At 33.4% G+C, this 13,967-nt stretch overlaps 2 protein-coding genes across 2 annotated transcripts; both read right to left on the reverse strand.

Moving 5' to 3' along the window:
• Positions 1-7,462: 7,462 nt before the first annotated feature.
• LOC130939326 (uncharacterized) lies at positions 7,463-8,053 on the reverse strand. Its single transcript, XM_057867435.1, has 2 exons — positions 7,956-8,053; positions 7,463-7,856 (listed from the first exon to the last, which is right to left on the reverse strand). Exons 1-2 carry the CDS (start codon positions 8,051-8,053, stop codon positions 7,463-7,465), a joined length of 492 nt encoding a protein of 163 aa, XP_057723418.1.
• Positions 8,054-9,220: 1,167 nt separating this feature from the next.
• LOC130941675 (receptor-like protein Cf-9) lies at positions 9,221-11,903 on the reverse strand. The gene is made up of 2 exons (XM_057870240.1): positions 11,342-11,903; positions 9,221-10,909 (listed from the first exon to the last, which is right to left on the reverse strand). Exons 1-2 carry the CDS (start codon positions 11,901-11,903, stop codon positions 9,249-9,251), a joined length of 2,223 nt encoding a protein of 740 aa, XP_057726223.1. The 3' UTR covers positions 9,221-9,248.
• Positions 11,904-13,967: the final 2,064 nt, after the last annotated feature.

Here is a 13,967-nt window from a genome sequence, read left to right on the forward strand (position 1 = left end):
CACTATCCATGTACCACATGTCCTTTTTGTTCTTGGATGCTAGGCAAATCTCATCAGGATTGTTGTTTCCAGCCATGAAACAGTCTTTGTCTTCACCTTCAGATTCTTCTTCTTCATTTGAGTCGTTCTCAAGATCCTCCCAAGCTGCCATGAGCACTCTTTTCCTTTCTTTCTTGCCTTTGTCCTCCTTTTTGAGCTTGGGACAGTTTAGCTTGAAGTGTCCAGCCTCCTTGCAATGATGACATGTCACCTTGCTTTAAGTCCATCTTGTATTCTTTTGAGCTTGAACCCTTGTACTTGCCTTTGTTCTTCATCATCCTTCTAAATCTCCTAGTAAAAAATAAGAGTTTATCATCTGAAATACCATCACTAGACTCAGTCTCTTTTGGTTCTACTTTTGACTTGAGGGCTATTCCCTTTTTCTTTGAGTCGGTGTTTGTGTGTATGGTTTCATAGGCAAGGAGTTTTCCTCTCAGCTCATCATAGGTTATGGGGCTTAGGTTGTTGCTCTCGGTTAGGACAGTGACAGTGGTTTCCCATTCTTTTGTGAGACTTCTAAGGAGTTTTCTCACCAAGATTTATTCTGCATAGTTTGTACCCATAGCATCAAGGTTGTTGATTATGATTGAAAATCTCTCAAACGCTTCATCAATGCTTTCTCCATCCTTCATGTTGAACATCTCGTACTCTTTTCGCAGCATATAAATTCTCGTTTCTTTGACTTGTTTAGTGCCTTCGTGTGTAACCTGGAGTTTTTCCCAGATTTCTTTGGCTGTCTTGTATCTAGACAACTTCCAGTACTCTTCAAAACTGATAGCACAGTGAAGAAGGTTGATTGCTTTAGCATTCAGCTCCATCTTCTTCTTATCATCTTCATTCCATTCAGCTTCTTCTTTTGGAGTCACCACTCCATCAGCACTTGTTTTTGTTGAGATCTTGGGACCACTCACAACGATCTTCCATACGTTGTAGTCAATGGATTGGATGAAGATTCTTATCCATTCTTTCCAGTAGGCATAGTTCTTCCCGTTGAAGAAAGGTGGCCGGTTGTTTGACTGGCCTTTAGTGAGGGTGTAGAAAACTGTGGTTGTGCCTAAGTTGTTTGCCATTGGAACTTTGCTCCAAGCGGTTAAGCTTGATTCTTGAGACCTTAGCTCTTGATACCAATTGAAGGTTGTGGTAGGCTTAGAGAAGGGGGGTTGAATCTATGCCTTCCTTTTAAGTTGCTATTATGACCCTTTAATACAAACTTTCAATTCTGATTCTATTTGTACTCAATAGCAGAAATTTATGAGACAATTTATTTTTGTCTCATGAATATCAGAAAACAGAACACAGTAGAGAAGAGAAAAGCTAACACCTGCATATATCCTGGTTCGGTTGCCTTGTGCTATGCAACCTACGTCTAGTCTCCTCCACAACAATGGAGGAATTTCCACTATAGTTAAATGTATTACATACACCAATTCCACAGGATTGACACAATCCTTTCACACTCAAGTTCTAACCTAACTTGACATTGGCTATGCTAATACCTAACTATTCACTCTTAGTGCTAACCCAACTAAGAAAGAGATACCTTACAGGTATAAGATACAAGACATAGACATACCTAAAGAAATCTGAAAATAACTCTAGGCTTTTCTCTCAAGTGTAACTCTCAGCCTTTTTTCACTCATGGCTTTTACTTGAACTTTCTCATTATGCCTTTTCTCACAAGAAATTACAGAAAGATAAACATAGAAAAGTACATCACAATCTGTAAAACATGAAGGAGATTGACTTCATCAACAGCCTCTTTGCTATGTGATAAACCAGCTTTGCAAACCTCTAATTTAGTTCTTCAGTGTTGGTCGAATACTTCTTTGATAGAAAGGATTACCCAAGTAGAGGAACTTCACAGGGAACTCTTCATAGAACACAACTCACCAAATTCTGGTTTTCTCTCCTTGGTTCTGAATGAGCAGAAAGTCTTCTTTTATCTCCTTGCATGTTGTTGGGTTCTTCTTCCTAAGTCAACTCCTTGAACCTTGAGCCTCACCAACCCACAAACTCACTTTTTCTCATTAAACCTTAGAGTAGAAACTTTGCTGCTGACTTCTCCATCTTCACCGAAAGCCATAAAACAGTAACCACAAAAGTCTTCCAATAGTAAACCGAATCTGAACCCTTGAAAACCAACTTGGTCTCTAAGACATGTTTGAGACCGTGGATTTACAGCAGAGAAGAACAGAAATCCTCTTTTCATATAGCTCAAAACGGAGTGGCAGAGAGTTAAAGATGAAGAGAAGAAAGTGTGTTGCATGTAAAAAGAAATGGGTTACCTTTAACCTAAGCTTAATTTGGTTTGAAATGATTGATTAGACTTCTGAGTTTCAAGCTTGGACTTTCTCTTTCTTGCTTCTTTGATGATTACCTTAGGGAAGAAGCTTTCTCTTTCTCTTTCTCACTTTTCTGAGTTTTGTGATATGACATGGTTAGAGAGAAAGGAACGTTGAGTTGGTGAAAAGCAAGTGAGAGAGAATTTGCTTGCTGAATATCAACTCGGGCTTAGATCGGGTTGTAATTTACTTGGCCCGTTTGATTCCTCAACTTTGTTTTCTTTTGGGCTTTGTTTGTGTCATTTGATCCACCAACCTTGCTATTTTATTTTCATTCCAATTGGGCTATAAAATTGAATTTTGGCCTGCAATATTTAATAAATAATTAGCAACATACAATTATTAATATTCAACACTAATTATTTATTTTGCCCAAAAATAATGTTTGTCATCACTAATTAATTTAGTTAATTTCTTAACTCAACAATCTATTTATAAGACATCATATTCAACATTGATTAAGACAGCATAATCAATTTTCACATAGCATATTCAACTCCACAAGCATAATCAATTTTCACACAGCATAATCTATTTTCACACAGCTTATTCAACTCTATTTATAAGACAGCATAATCTATTTATAATCTACGTTGATTAAACAGAAATTTATAACACAGTAATTTATTCCACTAAAACAGTAAAATAGCAGTTTATATATTTAAATTTGCTTGATACCTGACACTATTGGATTGGGACAATGCTTTCTATTATGTCCATATTGTTCGCAGTTGCTACATGTAACAGATGTACCCGTCCTCCTAACAAGTCAACCACAAATCTCTCTACAATCATCCGATTCTTATGAGAAACTTCGTATGTCAGTCCTCCAGCCCATCTTGCTTGCCACTCCATAGCTTGCGTAGCAATGACATCAAGCCTCTTTTTGGGTTTAGGTATGATTGTACCCTCATATTTTTTTGCCTTCTTCTTTTTTTCAGCAAACTTGCCACCATGATGTATGTCTATGGTAAAATCTGAGTCCCCCATCACTACAGGTAATAAAAATAGAAACAGAATCTATTTAAAGCAACATCATCACAACAACAACAATCAACATTCAAGAATAAACAAAATTCATTATCCAATGCCATATTTTTAAAAATTGCTGTGCGCAAGATTCCCCATGCTCTGACCTATTAATGCCCTAAGCCTATGCTTGCTTTTCTTTTATATATTATTTTCCAACCCTAGTAGCTCCATTCAAGCACATAATTAGAAAAATTTTATCAGAATTGAAGTCATCCCAATTCAGAATACATCCAGAACATGGAAAAGAAGCAAGGCAATGATTGTGAAACCATCAACACAATTTATTATTTGAACAAGAAAACTATCATAATATAATCCCCAGCTCAAATCTTGCAATACATCTTCCTATCTTGCTTAATTCCATAACCCAAAACATGAAAAAAGAACCGTCGAATTATGCATCTTCACAAAACTAAACTATTGCAAATCACACCTTCACACTTTCACAAAATAACACTTTCACAAATCCCCCTTTTAAAGCAGAATTCATTTAATAAAAAAGAAACAGAATCCATTTAAAGCAGCACCATCACAGCAAAAACAATCAACCAATGCCATATTTAAAAAAAATAAAATTAGCATAAACATCAAATTTTAAAACTGAAAAAAAGAGGCTTTTTTCTGTCACCTATTTGCAGAAAGTTTGAGTGACGGGAGATGGAGCAGAGGCACAACGCGAGGACGAGAGGCCAGGTGCTCGGAGGCTCGGCACGGTGTGGCGCGGCGACGCCTTGGCCGGACAAACAGTGGAGAAGACGTCCGAACAGAACAACGCAGATGGGCCAGCGCTGAGGGAAGGAGGCGACGGATAGCACACCACCAAGCGTCCGTTGCAGTTGATGCCAGACACGGACGCCAACGACGGACCGACGCAGGTGACACATGAGACGAGAGCAACTTAGGGTTTTTTTTCCTTTGGAATGAAATGCGAGGGGTGCTTTTGGTATTTGGAAAAAATTCATATTAGTTCACCTAGCCACTCCAACTAAATGACAAAAATATTCTTTTTTTACCAAGAATATTCTGACGGCAGGGACTTAATTGAAAAAAAATTAAGGTACAGGGACCCAGTTGAAAAGAAAAAAGTATAGAAATCCAATTGAAAATTAGGTGAAACTATAGGGATTTGTAGAATAATTAAACCAATAATTAATTATCACATAAAAAATTATTAAATAATTTTAATATTCAAAAAACTTAATATAAAAAAATTTATTATAAAAGATTGTTGAAGAGATTTAATTGTTAAAAAATATCTTTAATATTAAAATTATTAAGAAGAGTTCATTTGTATAATATTTAAAAAAGAATGTTATCTAAATTTTTTTTTTCAAGAGTAGATGTATATTTATTTATTGTAATTTTTTTTATTATAGAAATACATATGGAGTACATAATATTTAAAATATAATAACTCAACAAATATTAATATTTATTTACTTATTACATTTTATGTACCATATATTCTTGTGTATTTTTACTACACAAAAAAAATTAAAAACTTACAGTAAATTATTCTCTAGACAGCATAATAAATTTCCAAGGCATGCATGGTCACTCCAATTAAAATTTTATCACTGTAATCGTAAGAAAATCGAATCACATTAAATTTATGGAAAACAATTAAGAGAAATTAAGTGAAATATAATATTAAGAAAGAAAGAAATTAAAGGATATTTACTCTAATTTTAAACACATAACTAATAAAATTCAATACGAAAGATGCCAAGTACATAAGAATACATGCGATTCTTTTAGTGGGATAAGATAACATTCAAAATGTTTGGATTTATCAAAACATTTCTGAAAAAAATTTGGAGATAACGGTTTTAGCATTAATATTACAATGACTAACCAGAAGATGGAGAGTAAGAGAGAAGAAGAGAGGGAAGACAAAAAAATCTATTATATAGATTTTTTTATTATTTTAATATTAACGATAATTAATTATAGTAGAAGTACATAAGGAGTACATAAGATTAACGATAATTAATCATAAGAAAAGAACGAAAAAAAATTTAAGAAAAAGAGAAAAAAGACGAAAAGTCAGAATCAGAAGATAAAAAGGTAAAGAAAGCATGGAAAAGGCAGCAGCAGCGAAGGTGGCTGCTAACAACAGCTATGGAGATAACCACAACAACGAAGGATGGAAAAAAGAGGAAGATAAAGACGATAAAGATGAAGAAGACAACTATGGCAGTAGCGACAACTAGGAGATAGAAAAGGAAAAAATAGACAACGAAGACGGTGATAACAACAAAGATGATGTGCATGGTTAATTTCTTTAGTTTTAGTATTAATATATTAAATTTTTGTGTTTATCATTTATTTTTTTATTTAGTTATATTTAAAATTATTTTTTATCAGAATTGTAATTCATTAAATTTTATAAATTATTTTTTTGTGAACATCACTAAAATAAAAAAAGGAAAAGCTGGAAAAAAGGTAAAGGAGGTCTTTTAAAGCTTCCGAGAAGAAGAAAGAGATTAGGAGTTCAACTTGATTCGCCAGCAGCAAGCGATTTTTAGTGCTCCATCAGATGTAAGACAACGAAGACAAGTTTTGCTGTAATTTACGCATCTTTTACATAATTCTAAATTAGTCAGATTTATCTGTGACAGAAAAAATCAAGAAACGTAGAGAATATTTAAAAGATTATGAATTTTTTTAAATGTTAGTTTATTTACTTTTGTTTTAATTCTGTCTGCTATCTAAATTATTTTTTATTAGTTTAACGCTGATAATAATTAATTATAATACGAGTATATAAAGAGTATATAAAGTTAATCACAAAATATTTTTTTTGGAAAAAAATTAGTTTTTTTCATTTTAAAAATTTTAAATGAATAAAAACAGAAAAATTAAAAAAATATTTTAAGATTAACCTTATGTACTCCTTATATATTCCTACTATAATTAATTACCATTAATATTAAACTAATAAAAAAAATAATGTAAGTTACTAAAATTTTGTTTATCATACATACCATCCAATATTCCTAAATCCCGCCGAGATATCATTTTTCCATTGTAGTGTAGTATTAGAGTTGTTTTCAACAAAATCTCTACATATTTGAATTTTACATATAAATATTTGATATTCTTTCGTGAGCTAGGTGTTGGCTAAATTAAACAAATTGGACATAGACAAATGTGGTTCTTGGTCCTAAATAAAAATTTTGATTGGAAGGGAAGAATTAAATGAATTAGAGACATTAATTAATAACAAAGAGAAATTCATATAAAAATCTTTGACCTATATAGATCTTGCAAGTAGGAGTAGCTATCATTTAGCTATCATTTAACAAGTACCTTCCACCCATACATGGCTCTCTGTGAAACCTTATTCCTATAAAATGATATACTTCACATTCAAGATTGTAATCTTCTAATGACACATATTCCATACATGACTAATATATAGAAGCTTTTGTTTTTAGTTCAAATAATAATAATTAAGGATGAGTTGGAGAATGAATCATAATATTCTAAAAATCTTTCTTAGACCGTATGAATAATTAATAAGCGAGTATGGATCTAAGAATTCCCACGGTAGTGTAGCATTGGAGCTGTTTTTGACAAAACCTCTGCATATTTGATTGTTGTTTTCGAATTATGGAGTCCAATTGTTTTAGATAATAAAAACTGGCAGGACTTTTAATTTGGATATCTATAGAGTTAGCTTCTTTCTTACTCAGAACATCTTACTACCAAAGATACAAATACTACTGATGCTAAATCTGAGTAGTTGATCACTTTTGTTCTATTGTTTTGTTCTCCAAAACTTCAAATCCCAAATATTTCCAGTCCAATAAAAACTCACACAAGAAGGAGAATTGGTTTTTATAAGAACAATCATACATAACAATATCATATATAATCTCAGTTAGCTTATGTTTTCAATCAAAATGTCATCAGTACTAAAAATATAAAATCATATATTATATTAATTATTTTTTTTGAAACAAAAAGAAGCTCAACACAACAAAATGGAGCAAAGCCAAACAAAAGTATTACAAAAGGAAATCATAACGTCATCTCCCGCCATGTCAGTAACCACCACCAGGATCACTGCCAGTCCAATTTGTATAGCTTAGAATTGTCCTTCTCTGTAAGATCTCAACACCTGATTTCTCATTTTTAAAAATCCTAGCATTACGTTCCAACCAGATGTTCCAAATTACTGCAAAGAACCCAGCCAGCCACAGCTTCCGCTCATGTTTACGCCTATGTATGCCAAGCCACCTTTCAAACAGTTCTCTTATAGTTCCAGAAGTTTCCCACACTTGACCAACGGAGATCAACCAACTGCACCACACTTGCCAAGCTTCACAAAGTAGGAATAAATACTGAACAGATTCCACCTCCTTCTTACATAGTACACAAATATTATCACTGTGAACGATCACGCCTAGCCTACTCAACCTGTCTTTCGTATTAACTCTACCAACAAGTACAAACCAGCCAAAAAGCTCAATTCACGAAGGTACCACACCTCTCCAGATGGCACTTGTGAAACTATAGCTTGTTATCTCATCTAACAGAGTCTCCGATTGTAGGATCTTCATAAAAGAGTTCGTTGAGAAAATGCCTTTACTATCAAACTTCCAAACCACGTTATCCTCTCTACCAATTGACATCTTCACCGACCTTAACCTCTCATGCAGCTGATGGACGAGTTCCAGCTCCCACTGGAATAACTCCCGCCTCTACTCAATCATATTAATTATTGAGAATTAGTTTTGTTCCCAGCCCACTTTTATTTCATATTATATTTTTACCAAATGCAATAAGAAATAAACTAACATCTTTTTGAAAATGCGTAGTTCATTGAGTTTTTATTTTTTCTACAAACATGCAGTTGGAAAATCCATCCCACTGTATATAGTATTGACTCTTTTGTTTAGAATATGTAGTTCCAATAGCTATTATCATTCCAATAATCAAAATCATTCTTCACTGTTTCTTCTTTAGAACTTGATAGAATTGATTTTTACATGGCAATCAGAACTTGATAAGGATCCATGGCAAAAATTATATCATTACCTAAATGTTTTCACTCACAAATATTTTCTTTTCACATCCAATTTTGATAAACTCAACCAGAATAATTTTCTCATATGAAAACAACTAGCATTGCATTAGATTGAAGCAAATAAATTGGAATATCTTCTACAAATAAAAGTGCCTTTACAATTCAACATTAAAGCAAAGAAAATGATTGGGATAGAATCTAAAAAGTATAAAGAATAAAAACTACGTGATCATTATCATATGACATGGATGCTGAACTCCATGGATGAACCATTCAAGAATCAACTGCTGAACTACAATTTTGCCTATCAAATATGGAAGAAGATACATGAGTTTTTCTCAAAATCCAAATCAATCACCTTAAATCGCAATTAAAGTCTATAAAAAAATATATCTTTCTGTACTGATTATCTCAACAAAATTTAAAAGACAATAGATTCACTTGCTTTCTTAGATCACATTCTTTCTGTTGGTAAAAACATTGAGGCCATTACACAATACAAGGGCTAAATGAGAATATACCATGTTGCAAAAATTGAGAGGACAAATAATAATACATAACTCATATAAAGTCTACTAATTGACAGAAATAATACACTCCATCCCACAAAACAAAAGAGCTCACATGCATTATAGGACACAAAAGAAGAAAAGAAAAAACATGAAGCAAACAGATTCTCCTACCATTTGCATGGCCTCAGTTGGGAGTAGGGTGTTTTGTTAGCCATAACCACAAAGAAGTCTAGCAAACCACAACTCTCATACAATTTGCATGGCCTCTGATCTGCTGTGCATGTTTTGTTAAGTATAGCCACAAATAAGTCTGGCAAGCCACAAGGGTTTCGCAGTCTTTATAAACAACCTTCCAAGGAACATTCCAAATACCACTCCACATCCATATCCCACTGCAACTGACTTCCACCCAAATAATGATTCTTTTGCCTCAGGAAACACTGAAGGTGGTTGTTCTTCATCATTGCTGCATGACTTTGACAAAGGGAAACCACAAAGCATGGGGTTTCCTCTGTAGGAATCATTTTGGAATGTATTGAACTGTTTTCCGGTTGGTATCTCTCCCTTCAACTGGTTTTCAGAAAGGTTCAAGACAGATAGAAAATTCAAATTTGTCAAAGACAGAGGTATTTCACCTTTCAGTTGATTCCATGAGAGGTCTAACCATTCTAAACTTGTCAAATTTCCCAAAGTTTGTGGAATCATACCACTGATTTTGTTGTGTGAAAGGTTAAGTCCTTTGAGAGAATTCAATTCTCCAAGAATTTGTGGGATTTCTCCTTCAAACATGTTATTCGACAAGTCTATGGTTGTGAAAATAGTTAATATCCTTGACAGTTCTGTCAATTGACCTTTCATAATAATCACAACAGAGTCATTATATTGTGCAATGCTCGTATTAGGATTGGTACTTATATACTCCAAACCACCAATTTGGGTATTATCATTTAGAGTCATCATTCCTTGAAACTCTTGAAAGTATTGCATTGGCAAAAGGCCACTAAACTTGTTATTAGACACATCAAAAATTCTCAACTTTGGAAATGGGTGCTTCCTACTCAAACAAGTGATGGTACCATGAAATTTGTTATTTCGCAAACTGAGTACCTGTAGTTCCTGAAGAGCTTCTAGCCTACTGGGAAATACATCTTCTATGTTATTGTCACCAAGGTCTAGAACTTCCAGTTTTGTGCAATTTGCCAAAGACTGTGGTACTGGTCCTTCTAAATGGTTGCCACTCAACTTAATAGTCGCAAAATCATTACTCTTAGAGAAGTTTTCAGGTAAACTTCCATAAAAGTTGTTGATTTGAAAATCCAAAACCTGAAGCGAAGGAAAGGATCCCAAACATTGTGGGATCTTGCCAGTCAAATTGTTGTGAGATAGGATTAGCATATTGAGGGAGCTTGCATTGCATATTGTTGAAGAAATGCCTCCTGTAAAGTTATTGTTTGAAACTGAAAAGTAATTGATGCCATTTGGTGGAATTGGAAGATCTCCTTGCAGCTGGTTGAAACTGAGATCAATCAAGTACATGCTCTTCCATGTGTGCAAGAGATTATCACGGAACCAATATGGAATCTTTCCATGGATTTTATTGTTAGAAAGATCTAACCATCTTAGATTTTGTAGTCTAGGTAGGAATGAAGGAAAAATAGTAACACTACAAAAAGATATATCTAAATATTCAAGTTGAGGTAAGATATATTCAACACTACAATTAATATCAACAGAGAGAAATTTATTGTTAGAAAGATCAAGATAATTTAAATTTTCCAACTTTGAAAAATGAGAAAAGTCCACAAGACCACTCAAGTAATTAGATGACACATCCAATTGAGTGAGATTTTTTTGAAATTCAAAGATCAAATTTGGAAAATCACCTTGAAATTTGTTATGAGAGAGAGATAAAGAAGTCAATGAATAAGTGGAGAATTTGCTAATTGGTCCTGTGAGCTGGTTCATGCTAAGATCTAGCACCGTCAATAAGGACAAAGAATAACACCAGTTTGGAATCGTCCCATTTATAAAGTTATTAGACAAATGTAGTTCTTCTAGTTTTGAAAGTGTGGCATTTTTGCTCGGAATTGGGCCGATTAATTGATTAGAAGACAGACTTAAGTAAGAAAGTTGAGTTAGATCAACTAACGATGATGGCAACTGGCCTCCTAATTTATTAGATGACAAATCTAAAAAAGAAATCTGGGTTAGACGAAACAATGATGGTGGTACTTGACCTCCTAGACTGTTAGAAGAAAGTATCAAGAAATCTAATTTAGTGAAGTTGTCGAACACATCTGGGATGTGACCACTAAATGTATTATGACTAAGATCTAAGAAGGTGACATGTTTGAGGTTTGAAAGCAAAGATGAAATCTCACCATGAAGTTTATTTCCTGAAAGGTCCAACTGTGTTAGTTGAGTGAGGTTCCACAAAGACACAGGAATTAATCCATGAAATTGGCATTCGTGTAGCCGTAGTTGGTTAAGAGACTTCAAATGGGAAACGGAATTAGGTATTTGTTCTGAGAAAGCTGTGTCAGAGAGATCCAAGCTCCTTAGAGGATTGCTCCAGTTAGACTTTGGAAGTTCACATTTCAGCTCTTCATTGAAATACAAATTTAGTTCTCCAAGATTAGGTAAACCAAGTATGGCAGTTGGAAATCTTCCGTGCAATCCAGTGTCAGCAAGACTCAGGAACAACAAAGAGGATGAGAAATTCATGAGCAAAGACAATGAAGTTTCACTGATAGAAGACATGTCTACGCCATCTAAAACCAGCTTTTCCAAGTTAGTGGTGTTACCAATGAGTTTGCTCCATGTGGATTCATCAAGTCTCAACTCATAATTACTTGAAAGGTCAAGTGAGCGTAATTTAGACAAGCGAGAGATCGTGGAGGGAATATGATTGCCAAATGATGAGCATGATAGATTGAGATACATGAGACTCACAAGATCACCAATTTTCCGATATATTGGAGAGTCAGAGAAGTCATTGAAGGCAAGATTGAGTTGTTGAAGATGCGTGAGTTGGAAGAGTGTGCTGTTGGGATGAAACTCGCCTTCAAGCATGCTGCTGCTGCAACTCAGGTCAAGCCCAATCACGTGCCCTGACGTGGCGTTGCACGTGACACCATCCCACTCACAACAATTCGTACCATTGTTCCACGACGCTGTCTTGTTGGAATAAGAGGAGCACCCCCAATCATCGTACAATGAAGGTTTGATGGCAAATGAGTTCTTGAATTGGAGCAGGTTTGAGTTGTCATGGTGGTTGCATAGTGGCATCACCGATAAGCAAGTGGAAGATGAAGTATAAAGGAGAAGCAACAAGAGAGTAAAACACCTCATCATGATGATGTCACAGTAATAATGTTTAGATTTTTTATGTATATGCATGTGAGTGGTGCATGGCATCCAATGCAACTCATCTATGCAAATTTATATACATCAGCCTCTCTGCATATGGAATATGCTTCAAACTTAGTTTGATAGTGTAGTTTCCACAACCTCATCGCATTTAATTATTCCATGCATAAAAATAACACGTTAACTAATGGTGTCATAATCGTCATTATTAGATACTATTTCGATGACTAATGGTGTATACTATACGCTTATAGCACTCAATGCAAGCTGAATTTTATAGACTGTGCAGTTAAATAAGATGGAAACTCACTTTAAGTTGATAATTGAGAAAGATGATTTGACTGATTTTGACTAAATTTTCATCTAACGACTTTCACCTATTAACTTCACGTAAAGCCAATTGTACCTGAGTTTTCACCGTTAAATAATTATGACAACACTGCATAAAAATAGACTTCGAAGCAAAATTTTCGTCATTCCTCAAAGTTCAGTATTTTCTATCTTAAGTATGCCTCTATCTGTGTATAACTTAATTCCTACATAAAAATAATAAGGCTATACACATGTGATATGCATATATGATGATGTATATATAACAAAAAAGTAAATTCTATCAAATTTTTTCTAAAATAAATGATAAATTATTTTTTATAATATGTTTAATAATTATTAGATGAAATTAATTGAATTATCATTATTAATTTTAACTTTTAATTTAATTTAAATTTTAATTATCTAATTAATTAATCATGATATAATTTTTTTATAAATTATAAAAATTACTAAACATTCAAAATTTCTGAAACTCTGTCTTGTACTTGATGATTAGAGAGTGAGGAAGAGATTACATGCACATGTATAATACTATAGAAAAATCAAAAGGGAAGTTGCATAACAAGTTAGTATATTATTGTAGGGACTGATCTTCCACAAAGCGCGTTGAATAACAAGTTAGTGTCATAACCAGGGAAGTTGCATGATATGAATTATGGAGAATGAAGAAACAACAGCTAATTAAGAGTGACAACCAATGCATATATATATATATATATATATATATATATATATATATATAATTTTCTTCAATTCCTTTCAAATTTCCTATCACACTTATCTTAACCAAAGTGACAAATCTTTTACGTGGACGAGTCAAGTGAGAGTTGGACTACCAATAACATGCCAATTGAACAAAGAGCCTTCAGACTTGGTGCTAAGAAGAGTTGAAGAAGTCCAACAATTCCTCACCATCTAATTAAAGTTTTAAAACTATTTTCTATAATTAAAATTCGATTAATTATTTAAATTATTTCCTGAAATTTTTTAAGTTAAATACTTTAGTTTTTCAAATTTCAAAATACACAAAATAATCTCCAATAATATAATTCTTTTTCATTAGTTACTAATAGTAATGAATTGATGACATGGAATATACACGTAGCTGTTGACTGTTTACGCATGCAAACTAATAAATAAATTATTTTATGCTAACAAAGTTTTTCTTATATTATCTGTAATCTACATAAATTTGTAATTTTATAATTCACGTAGGTAAAATTTTAATATAGTTCTCATTTTTTTTTGTATTATAATTTTGAATAAATTGGTTTGTTAGAAACAAGAGAATGAGATAATAATCTG

The sequence above is a fragment of the Arachis stenosperma genome, chromosome 7, assembly GCF_014773155.1.
Source record: "Arachis stenosperma cultivar V10309 chromosome 7, arast.V10309.gnm1.PFL2, whole genome shotgun sequence".
In the NCBI taxonomy this organism is placed as follows: domain Eukaryota; kingdom Viridiplantae; phylum Streptophyta; class Magnoliopsida; order Fabales; family Fabaceae; genus Arachis; species Arachis stenosperma.

Coding starts and splice junctions, on each gene's coding strand:
- LOC130939326 (XM_057867435.1), bottom strand. CDS start 8,053: ATGTCAATTGGTAGAGAGGATAACGTGGTTTGGAAGTTTGATAGTAAA. Junction 7,857..7,955: donor ATCCTACAATCGGAGACTCT/GTTAGATGAGAT, acceptor ACTTGTTGGTAG/AGTTAATACGAAAGACAGGT.
- LOC130941675 (XM_057870240.1), bottom strand. CDS start 11,903: ATGTATCTCAATCTATCATGCTCATCATTTGGCAATCATATTCCCTCC. Junction 10,910..11,341: donor TTCAGGAAATAAACTTCATG/GTGAGATTTCAT, acceptor ACCAGCTCACAG/GACCAATTAGCAAATTCTCC.